This window comes from Eucyclogobius newberryi, unplaced genomic scaffold (genome assembly GCF_026437365.1).
Source record: "Eucyclogobius newberryi isolate DKJ021-1_F unplaced genomic scaffold, fEucNew1.0.hap1 SCAF_16, whole genome shotgun sequence".
Taxonomy (NCBI): Eukaryota; Metazoa; Chordata; class Actinopteri; order Gobiiformes; family Gobiidae; genus Eucyclogobius; species Eucyclogobius newberryi.
Window position 1 is genome coordinate 25,887,347 of NW_027315790.1, and position 25,338 is coordinate 25,912,684.

The 25,338-nt window shown below is 40.5% G+C and overlaps 1 protein-coding gene across 2 annotated transcripts; it reads left to right on the forward strand.

The window, feature by feature from the left end:
• Positions 1–4,210: 4,210 nt before the first annotated feature.
• Positions 4,211–24,463, forward strand: LOC140362092 (lamin-A-like). Of its 2 annotated transcripts, none has more exons than XM_072448130.1 (14): positions 4,211–4,372; positions 6,437–6,630; positions 7,121–7,269; positions 13,939–14,095; positions 15,578–15,703; positions 16,938–17,108; positions 17,927–18,052; positions 19,290–19,510; positions 20,391–20,652; positions 21,310–21,417; positions 21,498–21,617; positions 21,695–21,751; positions 22,647–22,841; positions 24,028–24,463. In XM_072448130.1, the coding sequence occupies exons 2-14, from the start codon at positions 6,442–6,444 to the stop codon at positions 24,061–24,063; spliced, it is 1,917 nt and encodes a 638-aa protein (XP_072304231.1). In that variant the 5' UTR covers positions 4,211–4,372; positions 6,437–6,441; the 3' UTR covers positions 24,064–24,463. The 2 variants fall into 2 exon arrangements, with proteins under 2 accessions (XP_072304231.1, XP_072304232.1); XM_072448131.1 differs by having other exon boundaries at positions 22,650–22,841.
• The last annotated feature ends 875 nt before the right edge of the window (positions 24,464–25,338 follow it).

Consider the following 25,338-nt stretch of genomic DNA (forward strand, 5'->3'; position numbering starts at 1 on the left):
TAGAAGCGGAGAGAGCGGCGGCGTCGTCTTCTTTTTTCAACCGGGGGACGTATACACGACGGCGCGTTCAATCGTCGTCGCGGGTCGTTCGTTCGGTTGTCGCGCGCGGCGGTTTTTGGCGTGTTTCGCGGCTGAAAAAGGTCGTTTTGTCCTTCCGTTTCCTCATGCGGGACCCGCGCGGCAGCTGTTTATCCGCTCAAAGCTGCGGCTCCACACATGCGCCGAGCAAGACGCGGAGTGGACTTGCCCCGCGCCGCGCTTGTGCACCGAGCGGCGCCGGTCAGAGCCGTTTCGAGCGCGTGGGAAACGGTGATTTTTTTTTTTGGTTGTTTATTCTGGCGCGTGCTAGCGTCGTGACGGGGAAATAAGCAGGTTTTACGCGCAAACACGGCGATAGAAAGCGGCGACAATGACGGATATCGAGCGTGAAATGCCGTTCAAAAATAATGTAATTGACTCGTTGTTATTTAAACGTGATTTTATTTCGTTACAGTTCGTCGTGCGCCCTTCAAATGAGCTTTTTTTCATCTTTATTTGCCCAGGTGACCGCGGAGATCCAATACGGGTTTTCCCTCAAACCACATGACAAGTAAAATGGCGGCCGCGCTAACGCTCCATAATTCACGGTTTTTACGGCGTGTTTGACACCGTGTCCTCGTTATAGCGTTGGATCCGAGGAGAACACGAACCCCGGTGTGTTTTTGAAGACGCCCCGGGTTAGGTTGCGTTGAAAACATTTACGGGGGAAAGTGTGCAGATGTGCGGGCAGAGCCGGGGTTTCCGTGCGTAAAGCCAGTGCACGCACGTGATGGTTAGAAAAGCGCAACATGACAACCTTTGTAAATGTCCTGTATTTTTTTTTTTAATTATCCCCATTAAACGTGTAACTTAACTCCAAATGTTCTCATAACATTTAGATTTGAGTAAAGCTGTAAAGGCATGGTCCAGACTGATTAAAGGAGCTAATTTTCTACAACCTGACAACGTTTTCATAACATTCTTCCGTTTTTAGGGCCAAAATAGTGTTCACTGTTTTTAATTGATGTGTAGATATAAAGAGACTAAGCTATATTTTTTCTAGATATTATGATTTAACCTTTTTTATTAGCCTTAAAGTAATAAAACCATGGAATAATAAACGTAAAAAAATAGTGTTTTAAAACCCTTGATGTTGGCGCCCTCTAGTGGACAGTGTTAAGACCTACCTTTGCTGCTCAGAAGTGTCTATGAATAAAGTCTGCTCACTGTGGCCTGAATATGAATAATGTGGCCATTATTTGTCTTATTTACACTGCACAAGTCTCAGCACATTTCCAGATCTCCACAAAAGGGAACTGTTTGGACCAAAGACGGGCAGATTTAGTGTCGGTTTATTCCAGCACATGCACAACTCCTAAACAAAACTCAAAAGTGAAAAGAGTTCTGCCGTTGGATCTGAAGCAGAAGAACCGCACAATCACTTTATTTTTTTTAGAGCGTCATTGTGACAAGTTTGTCTATTGCAACGTGTGCAGTTTGTTTATTCTCGGAGTGACGTGAAGCATCCAATGAGCACAAACTGTTTCTACTTAATCCCTTTGTAACTTCTGTGGTTCAGGTGTGCATGCAAAGATGACTATTACTGTCATTTTATGTGAAGGATCAGACATTCTTTACACTGTACACTTATTTTAGTACATATTACAGAACACTAATATTAAATAATAATAAAAACTAACTCAATATATTCAAGAATTACGTGTTTGGCTTTAATAAAATATAAAAGTGCGTGCATGGTCATTTCCAGTTCATAAACAGGAAGTTGCAGTGTTGGATATGAAAGATAAAAATACAATGCTAATATATAAATAATAAAATAAACAACTGGATATAACGCAGCACTTGCACGTTTTAAACTATGGGAATAAACTGCATCTAAATTAGGACACGGCCAGCTCTAATTGTCCAATCCTGCAAACAGCATTGTCCTTTTGGTTTAAATAAAGATTTTTGCTTGAATTAATCCAGAAATAAACTGACCAAATCAGGACTGAACCAGGAATAAACTGGGTTTTACCACGATGGACTCACTATTTATGTATAGTAAAATATTATCAGGAAAGTCACATTAAATACATATAAAAAATCATGTTTCATTCACTTGACACGTCATTCATTCAAACAAACGTCTCTGTTGTGACTGTTTTGCAAATGGGAATCCCGAGCCTCACGTGGTTGTATAAAATAATCCAGAAGTTTTGGCGTCATCAGCCCTTTTCGTGCTTCTGCTGTGAGTCACTGTGGTCTGAATAAACAGCCATCATAACTTTCTCTAGGCAACGAGCGCCGGTTAAATTTACTTCTTGGACGTGTCACATGCGGCTGCGGTTTCTCCGAATGGAAGATGAGTCACTTGCAGCAGCTACAGTCCTGGTCCAGCCCGGTCCTGCCCAGTTCAGCCCGGTCCAGCCTGGTCCTGCCCAGTTCAGCCCTGTCCAGCCCGGTCCTGCCCAGTTCAGCCCTGTCCAGCCTGGTCCTGCCCAGTTCAACCCGGTCCAGCCTGGTCCTGCCCAGTTCAGCCCGGTCCAGCCTGGTCCTGCCCAGTTCAACCCGGTCCAGCCTGGTCCTGCCCAGTTCAACCCGGTCCAGCCTGGTCCTGCCCAGTTCAGCCCGGTCCAGCCTGGTCCTGCCCAGTTCAGCCCGGTCCAGTCAAAGGGGGGCTAGAGGAGGTATGTGGAGTGATTAAGTTTCCTGGGCATTAGTTCCAAAGGTTTCATGCAAGTTAAAGTTATGTTGTTTGCTTCCTTTCAACTTGTAGTTTTGAACATTTGAATGCTTGATTTACTAAAAGATTCAAGTGGTTTCTATGGTTACGTGAATATCACAGACTGGTTATCATAATGCTCATCGTTTTCTTGGTTTGATTAAAGGTTAATGTAAATGACAGCTTCAGTTGGAAGTGAAAATGCCTCTGAGAACCTTTTTGGTTGCCCACTTCTGCCAGACAGACTGACGGGAACGAGACTTCTGAGCTGCCAATCCTCCCCCCTTCTCTCTCTCTCTCGTTTTCTCTCCCCTTTTGACATCTCTCTCTTCTACCTCCCACCTTTTTCTCCTCCCCATTCCTTACCTCTCTTCTGTCTCTCTTCTCTCTTATCCCTTTCTCTCTCCCTCTTTCTCTTGTCTTTCTCCCCCTTCTTCCTCTCTCCTACTGTACCTCCTAACTCTCTTTTCTCTCACCTCCTCTTTTCCTCCCCATCTCCCCTGTCCCCTCCCTCCTTTCTCTCCTCTCCTCTCCTCCCTTCCTCTCTTCTCCCTCCCTTCCTCTCTTCTCCCTCCCTCCCTCCCTCTCTCCTCTCCCTCCCTCCCTCCCTCCCTCCCTCTCTCTTCTCCCTCCCACCATCTCTCTCCTCCCCTTCCCCCCTCCCTTCCTCTCTCCTCCCTCCCTCTCTCCTCTCCCTCCCTCCCTCCATCTGTCTCTCCTCCCCCCTCCCTTCCTCTCTTCTCCCTCCCTCTCTCCTCTCCCTCCCTCCCTCCCTCCCTCCCTCCATCTGTCTCTCCTCCCCCCTCCCTTCCTCTCTTCTCCTTCTCTTCTCCCCCCTCTCTCCTCTCCCTCTCTCTCTCTTCTCCCTCCCTGTCTTCTTCCCTCTCTCCTCTCCCCTCTCCCTCTCTCCTCTCCCTCCCTCTCGCCTCCCTCTCTCGCCTCCCTCTCTCCTCTCCCTCCCTTTCTCGCCTCACTCTCTCCCTGTCTTCTTCCCTCTCCCTCCCTCTCTCCTCTCTCTCTCTCCCTCCCTCCCTCTCTCGCCTCACTCTCTCCGTGTCTCCCTCCCTCTCTCCTCTCTCTCTCTCCCTCCCTCCCTCTCTCGCCTCACACTCTCCTGTCTTCTTCCCTCTCCCTCCTTCTCTCCCTCCCTCTCTCGCCTCCCTCTCTCCTCTCCCTCCCTCCCTCTCTCCTCTCTCTCTCTCTCTCCCTCCCTCCCTCTCTCGCCTCACTCTCTCCTGTCTTCTTCCCTCTCCCTCCTTCTCTTCCTCCCTCTCTCCTCTCCTCTCCCTCACTCTCTCTCCTCTCCCTCCCTCCCTCTCTCTCCTCTCCCTCTCTCTCTCTCGCTCTCCTCTCTGTCCCTCTCTCTCTCCTCTCCGTCCCTCTCTCTCTCCTCTCCCTCCCTCCCTCCCTCCCTCCCTCTCTCTCTCCTCTCCCTCCCTCTCCCTCCGTGTCTCCCTCCCTCTCTCTCCTCCCTCCTGCCAGCTCATTCTTTCCTTCGGGACTCTGGGCTCACATGCTCTTTCACATCCACAGCTTTGGTCTGAACAGCACTTTTTCGCAGACTTCACAACAAGAGAAGCTGAGGACGTCCAACAAGCCCCGTCACATCCCAGGACACTTAACAATAAGGTAAATCCAAATATTACGCTGTGCATCTTTAGACGAGACATGTTTGTTTAACTTTTGGGTGGGGCCAACTCCACCCATGGCTTATGATCATTATAAGTTATGCTCATTCAAGAGTTCCTTTATCTCACACATCGGCGATGAGAGGTAAGATGGGACTTTTCGATAATTTGTTTCAATTTCCTTTCCATTTTTGACATCACTTTTGCTTTCAATTTAACATTTAAATAAGTAGTTTAGTTTTTTGTCTTGTACACAATAGATAATTATATATTGCATACATTTCCTTTAAAATCTTGCTTAAAATGACTTGTCTTTTGAATATACTTGTTATTCATTTACATTATTTTACATTGTAATGAATATAATGCATGGCAGTCAGTCAAGATTAATCTTTTTGCAGTAAACTACTGTGTTTTTTCAATCATTTAAAAATACCAGTGGATTGTAGAAAAAGATAAAGTTGTAATCAGTGGATTCTGACTCTAGCATTACTCGCTTTACTCATTTTTATTTGGGAATAGACAAGAAAGCTGGCGACCAAACTCTGCTAAGATTAACCAAAAGCTCTACAATATCCTGGTGGCACAGAATGAATGGCCTTTTTTTATCAGAAGACTAGAGGCAGTGGTTAGATCAGGAGACACTGCCAGTCCTTATAAAAATGAGTTTTCCCTGGCCTCATTAGCAGAAATAGAAATACTTTGTTTTATTGCAGTTGTCTGCATTTCAAAATGGGCCATTCATTACTGTTACGAACAACTAAACCCACAAGTATTTAATGTTATAAAACTGCTTATTTGGGGCTATTATCGGCCTGAAGAGTACATCTAATTTTCCATTGCTACTTTTATCATGCTATACCTTTCCACACTAGGGGGCGCTGTGCTTTGGTCATGCAGGGTAAGCTATTAAATAGCTGTTGGGAGTTGGAAAAATTTCTTTCTAACATGGAACAAAACCGGGACTAAACCGGGACTAAACCGGGACTAAACCAGGACTAAACCGGGACTAAACCGGGACTAAACCAGAACTAAACAAGGACTAAACCAGGACTAAACCAGGACTAAACCAGAACTAAACAAGGACTAAACAAGGACTAAACCAGGACTAAACCAGGACTAAACCAGAACTAAACAAGGACTAAACCAGGACTAAACCAGGACTAAACCAGAACTAAACAAGGACTAAACAAGGACTCAGCCAGGACTAAACCAGAACTAAACCAGGACTAAACCAGGACTAAACTAGGACTAAACCAGGACTAAACGACAGCATACAGTCAAACGTCTAGATTCAAACTTCCAATCATTGTTTAATTCATGACGACATAATTCTCCACCCAATCCAAAATCCACTCAAAAGTGACATGTTCATGGAAAAGGCATTGCACAAATGATGCGTCACATCCATTTGGAAATTATTGCACAAAATAAGGAACATTTGCCCAATCACAAAATGGCCTTAAGGTAAAGATCCTATTGCACATTCAGGTAGAGTGACTGCATGATCTCTATTGTGAGCACTTTTATGTGTCTATGTGCATTGTGATTTTAGATACATGAAACCATCTTACTCACTTTCATTATTATCATTCTGCTGTGACTAATACAAATTAGACTCATAAGTTTACAGTAAAATTGGGTTATTGTCACTTCACGCCAGTTCCAGTGTCTATGGGAGTAACAATAGATTATAATTCACAAATTTAAACATTACCGTACTTTCCGTTCTATAGGGCTCACTGGATTATAAGGCGCACTGTCCACAAATGGTCTATTTTTGATCATTTTTCATATATAAGGCGCACCGAAAACGTGTGGTACAAAATGGCTTTGAGGTCAGTAAGCACAACCAGAATAAATCCACATATAAAGCGCACTGGATTATAAATGTTTTTTTTGAGAAAATTAAAGGCTTTTAAGTGCGCCTTATAGTGCGGAAAAGACGGTAATTCACTTTAGACTCATGTGACATAAAACACAGGCGTTTCCACAGTTGGACAAATTATAAAATAAAATTCCAAACTATATCTGTTAGAAATGCTACAATATTATTTCTTTCCAGGTGCTATGGCGACTCCTAAAATCTCCCCCAAAACGGCCAACTCGGTCCTGTCCCCGAACCGCATCACTCGTCTGCAGGAGAAGGAGGACCTGTGCAACCTCAACGACCGCCTGGCCGTTTACATCGACAAGGTCCGCTCCCTCGAGTCTGAAAATGCCGGGCTGAGACTCAGGATCACGGAGTCGGAGTCAGAGGTGAGTCCCGAGCTTTGTCCGAAAATGTTCCACAAATCTGGAAGCCATTTTGTTCACCGTGTCTTTATGCGTCCCAAACCTTTCTTTACAACCTTCTTGGTCGCTGGCATTTGAGGTATTCAGGTTCCTTTCTGTTACTGTAAAAATGCGGATGGTGTGACCTGGTTTATAGTTAATATCTTTGTAATTCCTGGGCCGACACGAAGTTCAATATTCTCTTCGTCAACATGATTAAACACAAGCAAAATAATTTGGACACAGTATCTTTTTTCAGTACATATAGCGTCACAATAGCTTTAAAATGTGGTGGAAAAGGCTTGATTGTTGTCAGAAGAAAGAACTTAAGCCCATTAGATTAATTTGAGAATTGTGTGCACCCAATCCCAAACAAATAAACTTAAACACATTTTCTGGTTGGTCACTTCTTTCAAAAACAACAAATCCTACAATGAATGCAAGCTACTGATACTTTTCCCGCGTCGCTTTCAAGGTGAGCCGCGAGCTGACCGGGCTGAAGGCGGCCTACGAGCACGAGTTGGCCGACGCGAGGCAGACCCTGGACTCGGTGGCGAAGGAGAGGGCGAGACTACAACTGGAACTCGCCAAACTCAAGGAGGAGCACAAAGAGCTGAAGGCCAGGTGTGTGGGGATACTTAAGATACTTATGAGAGGCCGTCTCAATTATAGGCACACAATAGCAAGAAGGGAAGCCAATAAAAAGGTCCATAAAACGTAACAGCACTTTAGGTGGAGTCGGCACAAGTAAGTAAGTAAGTAAGTAAGTAAATTTTATTTATATAGCACCTTTCACAGACAGAGGTCACAAAGTGCTTCACAAAACACAGAATAAAACAATAAAACACAAAAAACTTACAGTGAACAATACATATACAACAATATACAGTAAAATCAGCCGCTAAAACAAATGCAATTAAAAGGCTTGACTAAATAAGAAGGTTTTAAGCTGACCCTTAAAAGCAGTAACTGAGTCCAGTGACCGTAGGGAGAACGGAAGATCGTTCCAGAGTCTGGGGGCAACAGCCTGGAAGGATCGGTCTCCTCTGGTCCGAAAACGGGTGCGAGGAACCAACAACAGTTTCTGGTCCAAGGACCTCAGTGAGCGAGAGGGAGCGTACGGTTTAATCAGATCGCTGATGTACGATGGGACCTGACCATTTAAAGCTCTAAAAGTTAAAACAAGAATTTTAAACTGTACCCGGTAGGAGACCGGCAGCCAGTGAAGGGCTTTTAGAATGGGTGAAATGTGGGCCCTTCTATTTGTGCGGGTTAAGATCCTCTCTGCAGAGTTCTGGACCAGCTGCAGACGAGAGAGTTCCTTCTTGTTAAGACAGGAAAACAAGCTATTACAATAGTCTAAACGTGAAGACACAAATGCATGAATTATAACTTCCAGGTCATTTTGAGACACCATTTTCCTGAGCTTAGAGATTTTCCTCAACTGAAAGAAACAGTTCCTCGTCAACAGCTTGGAGTGGTGCTCTAAAGACATGTCTTTGTCAAAGACAACACCCAAATTTCTAAGACTTGGTTTAGCAGTCTGGCCTAAAACACCCAAGTACTGGTTTATCCCTGGAATGGCATCATCAGGGGCAATAATCAGAGTTTCTGTTTTGTCAGCATTTAGCTGCAACGAGTTTTGACTCAGCCATTGTTTTATTTGCACTAAACAACTGACCAATGATTTCAGCTTCTGGATCTCAGAAGGTTTAAAAGAGCAATAGAGCTGAATATCGTCAGCGAACAGGTGATAGGACACATCACTAAACTCTTTAATGATAATTCCCAGGGGGATTATATAAAGCAGAAATAAGACGGGACCCAAGACGGAGCCCTGAGGAACTCCACACAACAGATCAGCTGAATCAGACATTATTTGGTTTGCAGCAACACTAAAGCTCCGACCGGATAAATATGAGGAAAACCAATGAAGAACTGACCCCGATAGTCCAATCAGGTCCCTCAGTCTTTTCAACAGGATATGATGGTCGACAGTGTCAAAGGCTGCAGACAAATCCAACAGAACTAGAACAGTGCATTTCCCAGAATCAGCAGACATCATAATGTCACTGGACACTTTCAACAATGCGGTTTCCGTAGAATGATGTTTGCGGAAACCAGATTGAAAAGAGTCGTGAATGTTTGACTGATCAAGGAAATCGGACAATTGTTCAGAGACCACCTTCTCTAGGATCTTGGACATGAACGGGAGCTTTGATATGGGTCTGAAACTTTTGGGGTCTGTCGGGTCCAAGTTTGTTTTTTTCAGTAAAGGCTCAACTATGGCATGTTTAAATGGACCAGGAAACACACCGGTAGAAAGAGAGAGATTTACCATTTTGGTAACCCAGGGGCCAATAACATCAAACACTTTGAGGAAGAGCCTGCAGGGAAGGGCATCTGATGTACAAGAGGAGGGTTTCATTTTGGTCACCAGAGCTGAGATGTCTTCTAGAGTGACAGGCTTAAAAGAAGACCAGTTTTGGGAAACAGGCTCCACAGAAACAGGTTTATCAGACAATGGGAGTGGGATTTGGTCTTTGATCATCTTGATCTTATCGATAAAGAACCTGAGGAATTCATTGCTGTCAGCTTTGCAGGAAACAGGAGTCACTGCAGCTGAAGGACAAACAATAGAATTTATAGCGTCAAACAACACTTTGGGGTTTTTCTTGTTGGATGTTATTAGCTGGCGGAAGTAATCAGATCTGGAACTTTCCATCATTTCATTGTAAGATGACACAAGATCTCTGAGGTGTAACCTATGGACCTCAAGACTGGAGGTTTTCCACAGACGCTCAGTTTTCCGACATAGTCTCTTTAGGTTTAGGATATCTTCATTTATCCAAGGACAAGCTTTTTTCTGTGATGACACAGTGGATTTTACAGGTGCCACCTGATCTAAAATGGATAAACATTGGCTGTTAAAGGAATTAATTAAACTGTCCACATCAAGACAATTCATAAACAAATGAGGATCAAATACAGCAGAAAATTGGACGGCTGTATTTGCAGTGATAATGCGCCTCTGAGACCTGATGTTTGAGGGCACAGGCTCAGGAGAAAAGTTAAATTCACATTAATCCCAAGTGTTTGACTCATCAGTGCGTGTCATTGTATTATGGTCCACAAGTTGACTATGAGCTTGCACACGTCTTCTGACACTTAACGGACAAAATCATATATTAAACCCTTTGAACTTCCGCCATAAAACGTTCACTTGATAGGAACAAAATTATATGAAGGGCCCCCTCCCTCCCTGGACTGCCCTTTGTTACGCCCCTGGACTCTGTTGGATTAATGAGTGGTAAAGGAAGTCCTTTGTAAATCATTATAGTTCCAACATTTAGATGAGATTACAAACTACAAACCACTTCCAGTGTATGTCTTTAATGAAAAGGGTAATCTACTTATAGAGAGACTTATACAGTATACATAGTAAACATTTTAAACATGAAATATTACTTTTTTAGCCTTATACGCCCTTTCTGTATTAGGCAAAGTGCTTTTTTATTTGGTTCCCTTTTGTGTAACCCAGTGTTTGCCAATAGTTAACTTCAGCTTCAATTTAGCTGCATCTACCAAAATCCTATTCGTCTCTTAGCAACACTTTGTATATTGTGGAAATCACTTTTTACAAACCTCATATTCAAATCGGCCTTGACAAAAAGTGGTTTGGCTTGTGTGCTTGTGCTCCTCCCTGTTCCTCCAAACTGGGAGTGTGCAGACAGCTATGAACAGTAGGCGTTAAGTTACATAATGACTCATAAATCCTCTTTGACAAATGACCAGACTTCTTCAAATTAGTCTAGACATAACCGTGAAATACTACAACGTCTTGTGACTTGCTGAAACTTAATTTTATTTGTATCTAACATCTCCTGGCAAGATTCAGTGCATACATTTTACATCAATCTTAAGTCAACATCAATCAAGCAAGGATGACTAACAAAGCAAAGGTGAAAATGTTTTCACTTGTAAGGCGTGGCAAACAGCCAAGGAATTTTATGTTTGCACAGTTATCATAACTTTATAAAACATGCTGCCATAAACCTACTTACTATCTACTACTACTACTACTACTAATACTATTGTTACAACTACTACTATTATTACTATTACTATTACTAATATTATTATTACTATTGCTAGTGCTATTACTGTTGCTATTACTGTTGCTATTACTGTTGCTATTACTCCTATGGGTGTGTGTGTTCTTCTGTATCTACCTCTGTATCTACCTGCGTTGCACCAATGAAATTTCCCCATGTGGGACAATAAAGGAATATCTTATCTTATCTTACTATTACTACTATTACTACTATTACTATTACTATTGCTATTGCTATCACTATTGCTATTACCACTACTATTACTACTAGTACTTCTACTACTACTACTACTACTACTACTACTACTACTACTACTACTGCTATTACAATTACTATTACTATTACTATTGCTATTGCTACTATTACTTCTACTATTACTACTACTGCTATTATTATTGATATTACTATTGTTACAGGTATTACTATTGCTATTACTGTTGCTATTACTTGTACTACTACTACTGCTATTATTATCATCACTATTACTATTGTTACAGCTATTAATATTGCTATTACTTTTACTATTACTATTGCTATTGCTATTACTTCTACTATTACTATTGCTGTTGCTATTACTATTACTATTGCTATTACTTCTACTATTACTACTGCTATTGCTATTACTATAACTATTGCTATTGCTATTACTATTACTATTGCTATTACTATTACTATTGCTATTGCTACTGCAGTACTACTGTTATTGCTATTACTATAACAATTACTATTCTATTGCTATTGCTATTACTTCTACTATTACTACTGCTATTGCTATTACTATAACTATTGCTATTACTATTGCTATTACTATTACTATTACTGTTGCTCTTACTTGTACTATTACTACTGCTATTATTATCATCACTATTACTATTGTTACAGCTATTAATATTGCTATTACTTTTACTTATACTATTACTACTACTATAATTATCATCACTATTACTATTGTTACAGCTATTAATATTGCTATTACTTTTACTATTACTACTGCTACTGCTATTGCTATTGCTATTGCTATTGCTATTGCTATTGCTATTGCTATTGCTATTGCTATTGCTATTACTTCTGCTATTACTTCTACTATTACTACTGCTACTGCTATTGCTATTGCTATTGCTATTGCTATTGCTATTGCTATTACCTCTACTATTGCTATTGCTATTGCTATTACCTCTACTATTGCTATTGCTATTGCTATTGCTATTACTTCTACTATTACTACTGCTGTTACAATCACACTATAGTCTCTATTACTATTACCATTACAACTTACTGAATCTGTTGCTTAGATGCTTCTATTCTTAGCTTTGTTAATCATGATTTAAACATTTGCTGAATGTAACCCAGCTGTTGCAGTTATTAATCACATGTTAACCACTGAAGCTTATTTAACGTGCTGACACTGCGTAAACGCCTGTGGCCACGCCCTGAGCAGCAGAGGAACCCTCTCGGTGGCTCACTGCTGCGTTTGACCCACTCTTCTCCATCCAGAGCCTTTCATGACCAACTCTTTCCACCTTCTCTCGTCAACTACAGCGATCAATCATGATATATTAGGCCTGTGGAAACATTATACACTTTATCTAAAGCAGTACTTTTCTAACCTTGTACACACTGCAAAGAATCATAGGTATAGAATTACTGCAATAGCAATGGTATCCAAGAAAAATAGTGACCTCTACCACTTACTATTTCTATTAAAACTACTGCTTCTGGTAATACAAAAACTGAATCAAGATTAAACAAAGACTAGAACAGGAGCAGTCAGGGCTAAAATAGGTTAAATTTAGGACCAAGTAACGCAGCCTTAATGCAGTTTTAATGTATAACTCTTTGAAATCATTGTTATTGCTACTACAGTGTTTTATTCATGTTTTATATTTCATTCATGAGACATTCATTTGTTGTGAAGCACTTTGTCACCGGCTTTGGAAAAGTGCACTACAAATAAAGTAAATAAATAAAAATACAACTACAACTATAGTACAAAAACAACAAATACTACTACTACTATTACTACTTTTGCTGCTACTTCTACTACTACTACTACTGCTACTACTACTACTACACCTCTTATAACTACATGCCGGACCACCTCCTCTGCTCCATTCATCCAGAGCTTTTACTTTTGCTGCTATTTCTACTACTACTACTACTACTACTACTACTACTACTACTACTACTACTACTACTACTACTACTACTTCTACTACACATGTTATAACTACATGGACCACCTCCTCTGCTCCATTCATCCAGAGCTTTTGATGACTAACTCTTTCCCCGCGCCTCTTCAACCAAAGCGATCATTATACAAGCTTTAGTACAATACGTGGCACTGTTTAGAGGACTTTCCATAAATATTGAGAAGATTGCTGGCTGAAGCCAGAAGCCAGGCTGTTTCCATGGCAGCCTCTTAACTAAACACTGGGTTTGTGGCGACCAGATGCAACAGCGCTGAGGACGCACATCGCTGCAGCCCGTGACTCATATTCTCTGGAAACTCATAGGTCTTTCCCTTCCACTTCTCCTGCCGCCGTACATACATTTCTAAATATAGTTCATTGTAAACCATCAAGGGAACTTTTGTGCACCAACTAAGGCAAAGGCTACAAATACTTTAACTATTTAAGGTGGTCCTGACCGAGCAGAGTGGCGCTACTAGGTAATATCAGAATTGTTGTTTGAAGCTATGCAAAGTGGGAATGAGACCACGTTCACACTTGTCCCGGCTGGTTTGGCCCTGGTTCGAGACCGGTTAAGTCCAGATGTAGACTTGGTTTGGTCTTATTTTAGTCTGGTTTATCCCTGGTTTTTAAATCCCCGTTTTGATGTGGTGTGTTTTCAAGTTTGAGCCAAATGCTAAAACAGTGCGTACATAATTTGACTGTGAAAAAGCGGCAAAAACAGATGCACGGATTTATTTGTCACGACTTACAAAACACTTTTAAATAAGTTGTAAGTCAAAGAGTTGATTGAAAAAAAGGAAAACGCAGTTAAAAACACTATCACCAAGACATTTACAGCCACATTTTTGCACATTTTCATCATCATTTAGTCAAAAATTGTGTCCGTGTTTTGTCAATATCGCCCGGCCCTGGTCCCAAGACTAAAATCGATTAAACGACTAAAAATAAATCAATATATAACTTTTATGTGTTGGCTTTTTTTGCAGGAACACCAAAAAGGAGGCGGACTTGGCGTCGGCTCAGCAACGGCTCAAAGATTTAGAGTCTCTGCTGAACTCTAAAGATGCTTCTCTGGCCACGGCGCTGGGGGAGAAACGCACTCTGGAGGTGGAGAACCGGGAGCTCAAAGCACAAGTGGCAAAGGTGAAATTCAAACTGGGCTAAATGTGATGGAGCTGAAAATACATTTCCTTCTGTAATGTAGTGCTCTGTGTTTATGAGGACATCTAGTGGTGAAAGTGAAGATTGCGATGAGAGTTTGTGCATAGCAGTGGTTGCTAAAGTGGAGGGGTGGCCTCAGGGGTGATGGAGGGGCCCCTAAAAGTTGTCTTCAAAAGTCTATTCGTAAGAACTTGAAATGAACTAGTAATGACTACAAAATACTAGTTAACAGTGTATGTTTATGTACTCCACAAACCCCCACATTTGTTACATTACATATTTCTTAATATAATGTGAATTTTTGTGTCTTGTATGGGATTTTCAGATATATTGATGAGTTTCAGTGAGGACTGTTGTCATAGCAATCAAACTATTTCAAATTAGAATAACATTTTCTGGCTTTTTAATGGGGAAACACTTGTCACAAAGTCCTTCATATGTGGAGTGCTGGGATTTCCGAGAAGTTGTTCTTTTATCTGGGAAAGTCTGGATTTTGACGTCACTTCCGCTTTTTTACAGTGTTTAATAGAGCTAACCAGAAAGATTGGTTGTTAGTAGCAACACCAAAAGCTAAACGTTATTTTTAATTTGTATTTTATTAAACAAAGTGTTTCTTGCGCACAATGTTGCTTTTATGATGTGGGCAGCTAACAATAGACCCATTAAAGGTGGTAACGTTTCGCCAAAGAGCTCAAATATTTAAGATAAATGAATAAATCAGATCATTTTTGTCCATCTCCAAACAGCAGTGGCGTCGAGTGTTGGTCGGGCAGCAGCTTTTGACCTCGAGTTCTTTTCTCGACTTGTACGAACGGCATTGATGCATAAATGAGAAGGCTGAGATGCTCTTTCTATAAATGCATCCCATGTCAGCAAGCTTCTAAATGCACGTGGCAGTTGTGAAATGATGCGGTTGATACATTTGAATGTCCTTTGTCCTGGTGGAACACTTTGTAATTCAAATCTTGTGTCATTCAATCATGACGCTTTGGTTTAAAATGTCTTTGTTTTACTTTCTTCTCTTTTGTGGCCTGAAATGCATCAATAGATTCACACAAAAATAGCCTTATTCTAGTCATGTAAAACTTTAGTCTCTCTCATTTTGGTGATTGTGACCCACGTTATTTTGCACAATGCATCTTTTAAACTGACGGGAAACAGCACATCTGGACTTGATCTGGTTTGATTCTTTTTTTCATTCACAATTTTCTTCTATGTTTGTGACTCACGATGCGGAATGTGCGGTTCTCGGCTCTTCTTGATTTATGGCTTGCACTGGCACAAGTTTATCCCAAATATCGTACGGGTCTGGAAGACATTTTGATCTCTGTGTTCCTTTATACCCCACAAAGGTTTCAGGATCGCTCGGTCGTTAGCGTCGGGGGGCACTTCTGATTAAAGCGCCGCACTCTCAGCTTCCTGATGTTGTTTAACGCATCGGTTCTCTCGTGTTTATTGTTCCAGCTCGACACCAGCTTGGAGGAGGCTCGAAAGCAGCTGCAGGACGAGATGCTGCGGCGGGTCGATGGAGAGAATCGGATCCAGACGCTGAGAGAAGAGCTCGAGTTTCAGAAAAGCATCCACTCCGAGGTGAGGGATGTGCAGTCGGTGTGTGCGAGCGGAACCCGCCAAATGAACGCGCAATTACTACTGCACTCGGCCCGTAACCGTGACAATTCTTCATCTATTTTTGAATGAAGTCCGTCAGTGTGTAATCCTCCCGTTAGTTACTCCTGACTGAGGTCCTGGCTCCAGATCTAGAGGCTACAAATACAAACACAACACATTTTGACAAGTAAATACTGTATCGGAATAGGCTTTGGAGTACCGTATTTTCCGCTTTATAGGGGCACTTAAAAGCTTTTAATTTTCTCAAAAAACCGACAGTGCGCCTTGTAATCCAGTGCGCCTTATATATGGATCAATTCTGGTTATATTTACTGACCTCGAAGCGATTTTGTGTGGTACACGTTTTGTTTCTCTCAATGCGCCCCATATATGAAAAATGATCAAAAATAGACCGTTCATCGACGTTGCGCTTTATAATCCAGTGCGCCTTATAGTGCGGAAAATATGGTAGTCTTTCTTTCCTTCCTGCTAATGTCAGAATGTACCTGTCATTTATTATAGCCATTGTAACATATTGTTCATCATATTATAATACGCTTAAGTCACTTCAACTGCTGTTTATATGGTGTTTATTCTGTCTTTAAGCCGCACTGTACACAACCACAGCCATAGCTACTTACTAGACTATTTTTAAAGTGTTTTATCTGGCTTTTTATTGCTGCAACCGGGGATGTCACAATATCAAATGACTGTTTCTGAGGTTTGTGACCAGTTTTATCAAACTTAACTTTCTGAAAGACAAAATAAAGTTAAATTTGACAAAAACAGCCAGATACATAAGTTCTTTACATTCAGGTCTCTATTTTGCACAATGTATTGAAGTAAAAAGACTTAATTTTGCGTCTAAAATTGTCATTATTATATTTCTTTTGCTCTTACGATTATATTGTGACCTGAATAATCATGATTACCGATTAACCTAATAATCGTGACATCCTTTGCTGCAACACTGGCATTTCCTCACTGTGGGACAAATTATGGTGCTCTTATTCTTATTATTGAGTTCCGTACACTAATATAATTAACTGCAAAAGACCACCGTCGGTCCAAAGTGCTTGTTTCTCCTCATGTCTCGTTGGATTTCCTCCGGGCTCCAGATTTCCCCCGTCGACCCAAAACACGCACAATGTGTAGAATCCTCCGAACTCAAGTGTTATGTGTGTTCTGACAGTGTTTGTGTATTTGTGTATTTCAGGAGGTGCGCGAGGTGAAGCGGCGTCACGAGTCTCGCATGGTGGAGATCGACTCCGGACACCAGCAGGACTTCGAGAGCAAACTGGCCGACGCTTTGGCCGATATGCGCAGCCAACACGACCTGCAGATCAAATTGTACAAGGAGGAGGTGGAGAAGACCTACAACACCAAGGTGCGTCGAACTCTTGACTCTTTATTTACCGAGTATTTTACCTGTGTGTGTGTCCGTGTAATCGTTTATTGTCCATAGCTGGTTATTCAGCTGTGACACTGCTCTGGAGGAATCATTTCTGTAGAGAAAAGTGTGTTAGTTTGAGTGCAGTGACATTTAAACCAGTCAGAAATGTGGCAGAAGAAGCCGCTTGGATGAGTCTCTAAACATGTTCACTCAGTCTTTTGCCATTAACCTTAAATGTATGTCACTTTATTTCTACATATATTTATTTGTTTTTACTAATTTTATACACAGAACATTTGTATTTCACTCTTACTTCTAAGACTGCAGCCAACAATTATTTGAGTGGTTATTTAACATTTTTTAATTAGTCGACTTTGTACATTGGGATTTGTTTAATACATTTTTAACCAAGTCAAAGTTGAAAGAACATGACATAGTGCATTATTGACATTTTAAAGTAATAATGCCGCAGTCTTCTTTATAAAACATCATGTGTTTTAGAGTCCGGATGATGACCAACAATTACCATTATTTTAACAGTCAACTATATGATTATTACGATACAGATAGGTTACGAAACATATAAGAACAATCATTTACATTGAGTGAAATTGTAATTTTGTAAACTTTGTGCTATTTGTCTGCAGTTAATCTTACTGTTATTTGAAATAGGCTTTATACCAGATGCAACCCTCACATAGCCGTGTTTGTGACTTATGTTCTGGCTGCACTTTTCAATGATCTTTTCTGCACTTTTCAATGATCTTTTCTGCACTTTTCAATGATCTTCTCTGCACTTTTTGCGTCCATAGCTGGAGAACGCTCGTCAGTCGGCCGACAGGAGCAGCCACCTCGTCGGAGCCACTCACGAAGAACTGACGCAAACTCGAGTCCGACTGGAGTCCAGCTCTGCTCAGCTCAGCCAGCTCCAGAAGCAGGTCTGCGCTCACCGAACAAACCCTTTAGATTTGAGGTTATTTATACGCTGTGAGTCGGTGATTCATTGTGTTTTACTGTAAAAAGAGGAGCGTGACTCATTTTATCAGCATGTTTTGGGCTGGAGGAAGTGGCAGCTATTGTTAACTTAAGTCTTTGGGGGCAGTGGAAACGTCAGTAAAGTGTGACACAGTCGAAATCATAAACTGTTTATGAAAATGTCCAAGGGCACAAATCTGCTCAAGCTTTTAAGATACAAGGAGAAGTCTTTCCCTAAATCAATAAATATGAGCCAAGATTGCGTTAGATATTGTGATTTCTAAACGATTCAGATAAATTCATGTTCGACCAGTAATTATGGCACTAAAAAGAGGAAATATGCAGTTGTTTTGGGCCAAACACCGGGTAAGCTCTGTAAACAGTGCACAAACTCAGAATTATTTAACACGGCTGTTGTAAGGATTAAAGCGATTTCTGTTTTTGGCAAATCACCAACTTCATGTGCAACACAAGCGACATTAACCTCTCTCAGAGTCAGTCACGTCCAATCTAAACTGCTCCAATCAAACAGAATCGGGCTGCAATGAGTCAAGTAGTTGGGTTTTTACACTGACAAATGTGTGCTAGGACTTAACTAGGACAAAACCCTGAACTAAACCTGAATTAGACCAGGAGTAAAACCAAGTGCAGGACTAAACTGGGCTCGAACCAGTGTGAACGCGTCCTAAAATCACAAAATACAACAATTAGTTTTGGGCATGTCTGTAATAAAACCTGACTTTTCAAATCAAGGTTTCTCACTAAATACTGTTTCGTGGATTTTCTTTGGTCAAAAACACATTTATAGTTTTTAAAAATAACTGATCAATGCATTGTTATTGAACTTAGCCCTAAAACTATGAGCAATTATCAGAATCTCAAGCTAACAAACCTGTGAATATTGAAGAAAAAAAAAGGTTTGTGTTACATTATTTGGTTTTGAGGCTACTTTGTTTTAAATTGTGCCTCAACTTCAATTATTTTGGGTGATTCATTTAAGGTTTTTCTACTTTAATTATTGCCTTAAATTGATAGAGGGTAGATTTTGAAGTTTAGAAGAGGCACTCATATATTTCAGAGTCTTTTCGTCTTCTAAATATCGATCGTTATGCCTGACGTCTTGGTTCATCTTTCTTCACGTTCCCCCGGCGCGGTTCATTTAAAGGCTTCCTCGTCCTAATGTCCTTTGGTTCGTTGCAGCTGGCCGCTCGTGAGGCCAAGATCCGTGACCTGGAGGATTCCCTGTCGAGAGAGCGCGACAGCTCGAGGCGCGTGCTCGGCGAGAAGGAACGCGAGATGTCCGAGATGAGGGCGAGGATGCAGCAGCAGCTCGACGAGTATCAGGAGCTTCTGGACGTCAAGCTGGCTCTGGACATGGAGATCTCCGCCTACAGGAAGCTGCTGGAGGGAGAGGAGGAGAGGTAAGGAGCAGAGGGAAGACACGTAAAAAAATTTAGTTTATTATAGCAAAGACCACAAAGGCTGTAGTAACAAGTGGGACGAGGTAACACGAGGTTTTCACATAACTTATGATAAATAAATGGGGCAGTTCACAATTTTGGCCTGACATTTTCTGATTTATTTGATGTGTTTGCTAAGTTAGTGTTAGCAATGCAAATGTTAAAACTACAACTGACCAATGTTTAACCCTTTACGTTTAAGCCAGAGTTTAACATATCAATTTACAATTAGATATTCGTCACAACCACTAATGGAAATGGAATTAAAAGAAAATGTCATTATTCTTAAGGCAAAATCTATAAGGGGACAGTTTTAAGTCTGTCAAACTATACTGGAATAAAATGTGTATAAATACAACCGGGTATTTGGTGTAGTTGAATGCACACTTTGAAATGAGCCATCATTTTGTGAAGGTTAAAGTCAAGGCCAATCTAATTTTTGTAAAAATGTACTCAAAAATAATGTTTGTATTGAGTGGGATCTGTGGATTGTTCTTGTCTTTGGCTGGATGTAATTTCTGCATAATTTATTCCTGTAAACCAGAGACTGTAGAATGGAAAGAGGCTTTTTAGCTATATTTTGTTTTTCTTAACCCTATTTCTCTGTATATTAAGCTCCTTGTGTAAGTTTTACTGTGAACTGTGATGAAATATTCAGAAAGTCTATGTTTAACTCCTCTGGTCCTCCAAATCTAATGTTTACCAATTAAGTCGGCCCAAAATCAAATAATTTTACCCAAACTTACTTTAAACTTTACTTCAAATAAAGATTCAACTAAACTAACCATATGAAAGTGGACGTTTGTCTCTCCAAACACTGACCTTGTTTTCCTCCCCTCAGGCTGCGTCTCTCCCCCAGTCCTCCTCCCGCCGTCACCCGGGTGTCCGGCAGCCGCACCTCTGCGTCCTCGGCTCACTCCCGCGTGGTGCAGAGCACTCCGGCCAAACGGCGCCGCCCCAACGACACGGACAGCGAGGCGAGCTTCGGCGGAGGAGTTTCCCGCACCAGGATCACGCAGCAGGCCTCAGCCAGCGGCCGCGTCACTGTGGACGAGGTGGACATGGAGGGGAAGTACGTGCGGCTCAGCAACAAGGCCGACGAGGTATATATATATACATCACATATATACATCATATATATACATTATATATACACAGCAACAAGGCCGACGAGGCATATATATATACACATCACATATATACATCATATATATACATTATATATACACAGCAACAAGGCCGACGAGGTATATACATCACATCACATATATACATCATGTATATAAGATAAGATAAGATAAGATATTCCTTTATTGTCCACACATGGGGAAATTTCAGTGTTACAACGCAGTAGATACAGGGGGAAAGGACAGATAACTTATAGGAAGTTTGAAAAAAATAAATAAAATAAATAAATAAATAAATAAAAAGATAAAGATAAAAATAAAATAATAATAAAATAAAGTACAGTAAAAATAGCCAGCATAAGACTAAAAGACTATATATGCATAAGACTATATATACATCATATATACACAGCAACAAGGCCGACGAGGTATATATATATACATCACATATATACATCATATATATATACATCATATATACACAGCAACGAGGCCGACGAGGTATATATATATATACATCACATATATACATCATATATATACATCATATATACACAGCAACGAGGCCGACGAGGTGAGAGGGACACATGGAAAAACGCAGCATATTAACCGTTGAAATCGCTTTGTCTTCAGGATCAGAATCTGGGGAACTGGCAGCTGAAGCGTCAGGTTGGGAACGGCGCCTCCATCACCTTCAAGTTTCCTGCAAAGTTCACGCTGAAGGCCGGACAGAGAGTGACCGTGAGCGCTTGTCTTTACACTCAAACCACGTTGCCTCTCTCGCGCTGGCCCACCTCATGCTGTGCTTTTACCCGCTCCAGATTTGGGCGTCTGCAGCGGGCGTGGCCCACAATCCTCCCTCGGACCTGGTGTGGAAGAACCAGTCGATCTGGGGAACCGGCGACATATTTCAGACCACTCTCATCAGCGGCAACGGAGAGGTGCTCTAACTTTACCCGTGGATCTTTGTGAGGAAGGGCCGTACGCTTTAATGCCAATTATGTGTGTGTTATTGCAGGAAATGGCGATGAGGAAAGTGACCCGCACGACCGTCGAGGAAGATGACGACGACATGGTGAGTCATGTTTGTTCAAAGCTGTATTAGACATCTTCTAAATGTATATGTAAATGTAAATGAAAGAAAAGGATACCTACAAGTCAACTGAAAAACATTGCAGTGATTACTATTACAGCTATTACTGTAAATAAAGCACAATTTTTACACTTCTCTGCTTGATTTTTCCTGAAATTCTCGTTTTGAGCAACTCATTAAAGCTGCAATCGAACTGCAAAAGGAAAAAGTTCCTCTAATTAATATCGATCAAACTCGTTCTTAGCTCTCACAAACCTTTTGGTACATTGTTGATATTCATGATCTTTAATTTTCAAGATTCAACCATTTTCACCCCCAATCCCAGCACTTTTTCAGCTGTAACTTTTACGCTAAATAATTAAATGCAGACAAAATTGACTCATTTACAAGAATAAAGTAGATACCCTCCTTTAACTGTTCTTATTCAGCATCCTTTTATCTTCTTGAGACTTGTTTTGCTTTAGTTGTTTTGTCAATTTCTTCTAATAAATTCACGTACAACAATAATATTAACTTCAGATAAATCAATCAAGTGAATATAAACACAACCCACAAATATGTTTTTTGTTAATAGATAATAATCCTCGTGATAATACACACAAAAGAGAGAAAAAAATAAATAAATAATAAACAAAACTAACCCAATAAGTCATGTCAATACATTGCATTATATTCTGTAGATTAAGAGGTTGATGTAGATAAAATGATGATGAATGTAATAAATGACAACCAGGCTGTAAAAGATTGGTTTGATATTCTTTCCAGGGCGGTATAGTCTAATATTAAACTTTTTCAGAGTGACATATGAATATTTTAACACATTTGTATTGCCAATATCCTGTTTCACACGGTCCTCTCCTCTTCCTCTCTCCTCCAGCAGGTGGCGCACAGCACCTGCAGTGACGGCGAGTACAACCTCCGCAGTCGGACGGTGGTGTGCGGCTCGTGCGGTCTCCCCTCGGACAAACCCGGCTCGTGCTCCGTGTCCTCGGCCTCGCGCTCCTTCAGGTCCGGAGGCATCTCAGAGGCGCTGCTGCCCCAGTCCTACGTGGTCAGCAGCGCCCCGCGCAAGGTAAACCCTGACCCATGGACAGTGATGAGGAACAAGCTGGACTCAGATTAATTAAGTTTAAATAACTCTACATTCATCACCTTAAAGTGCTCATGACAGGTTTTTAATTTGGAGGTTTTCTGGGGCATTAATACCTGTTGTAAATATAAATGATAGTTTTACACCAATCAAGTAATCATTTGCAGAGAAAAGTTGAAAAATGTGTCGAAAATTACAGGAAGTGACATCACACCAGGGACTCTCGTTCCAAGTTCATGCATAATTTTCGAACACTTTTGATGCTCTAAACCAGGCATGTCCAAACTACGGCCCGGGGGCCAAATGCGGCCCTTAGACACATTTTTTGTTGGCCTCCTGCTTCCTGCTAAGTTGATCCAAACAACAAGAAGCAGTAGGTTTTACTGTAAAATTGGAAAGATTAAGCATTTCAATGTTATACCAACCTAATATTAATGTTCCAAGTCTTATTAAAGGTGTGGAGGCTCATCCAAACTATGTCAAATGCAAAATTTTGAATGAATCACTTTGTCATTCAACAAATTCGATATTGTCAGGTTGTTTGTGGCCCTTTGCCCCGTATAAGTTTCAAAATGCGGCCCTCAGTGCAAAAAGTTTGGACACCCCTTCTCTAAACATAAGTTCAACACAATAAAGGTGCTCTCATATATTTAATTCTAAAATAAATATGTATATATATTTTTTACATTAGCTGAGTTTGCCCCGGTGGTTACTGGGAAATTTCCTAGTGTGATGTCATCAGTTACAACCAGGAATTAAAATGATAAATTATAAAAAAAAAAAATAATATGTATTGATCTGGCCTGCATTTTAGTGAGTGGTCCAACCTGTCATAGGCACTTGAATGACAAACATTGCAGTGTGTGACACAGACTTGGTTTTATGTGTTAAAACTGTTTCAAACTGTGTGAAATTAACCGTTAAGAATTGTTTACTGAAGTTACCACTTTGAACATGTTTCAATAAGCGGCCCCCATTTTTAATATTGACGCTCAGAGGTGGGTCGTTCTCAGTTATATTTACTTTTTAAGAAACTTTTTAAGAAGTTGGAGTAACTTTCTTTTGAAAAGTGAGATTGATTGTCCAAGCGTTTCTAAATACAATAAATCTCCTGTAGGCTGCAATTTTAAAGTTACAAATTTTCTAATAATAATTGTATTTCTTTCAGACTGGAGGAAAACTGGAAACCTGTCCAATCATGTGAGCCCAGAGCCCAGTGTTACAACACCTTTTATTTTTCACATGTTTGCATTTATCATTTGTTTATTTTCAAGTTGTTGTTTTTACTATTATGCATTTTGAATATATTTCTACAAACACAATGCTTTGTGGCGTTGTAGTAGTTATAGTTGTCCTAGATTAGTTATGCATTGCTTTTACACATCATTGTTGACATTTAGCCTTTTTGAAAATGAACCTATACAAGCTTTAAACCACTGATTAGCCTTGAGTTTTAAATAAAGTGAAATAAAAAGATTTTGAAAGACGTGTTTTGTATTTTTTTTTTACTTCTTTGTACTTTTTGAAGTTGTTTCTTGTAACAAACTGACTCGAGGCGATGGTCAAATTTGTTGAAGTGAAAAACCATCACCATTTGTTTACTGTATCTGTTTTTATATATATATATATATATATCAATAAAGTTACTGCTTGTTTCCATGTGTTTCCTTTGATTATATTATATTTCTTTGTTAACCAATAATAGCCACTCTCATAAACGCTCATTAATACAAAATACATTTCAGTGACAGTTTGACTCAGGTTCTAATGGCTAATAAAAAAAAAAAATAGCATAAAATACGCAATACAATTTGAAATGTTCAATGTAGGAATATCAGTTGGTGAAAAATACTATTTTCTGGCTTCCAGGTTGTGCTTTAGCATTTAATAAATCTGTAGAAAAAATTTAAACTATTGTGGGATACACTTTTCTGACACTAGTATAGTTCAATAATAATCACTAACATCTATCTGAGTAGTTTTCATTTGCCAAAATAATCATGATTGCTCACATTTTGAAACATTATGATGCTAATTTAAAACACATTTCTTTCCACTTAACCTTTGCCTGCAGTTGCCTCCATTCCTGAAATTATAACATAAATTTACAAACTTTTCAATGATTTGAACAGTATGCAATATAGTTTTAACCGCTAGAGGGCACACTTGATCAAATATATAACGGGAAAAATCAAATCAAATCAAATCAATTTATTTTTGTAAGGCCCAAAATCACAACAACAGTTGCCTCTGAGGGCCACAGGGAGAAATGAATCAACAATGTTTGTGGTGGCGATGAAGTCAGACAATGTCTGTGGTGGCGAGGGACGATGTCCCAGGGTCCTCTGTCCTTAGACTCTCCTTCTCGGCCAGGAAAAACTACAAAAAAAACCTCTTTGGGAAAAAAGCGTAGAAACCTGGAGGAGTTCCAGTGAAGGAGAGATCCGACTCTCACAGACGGACAGACGGACACAAGGAG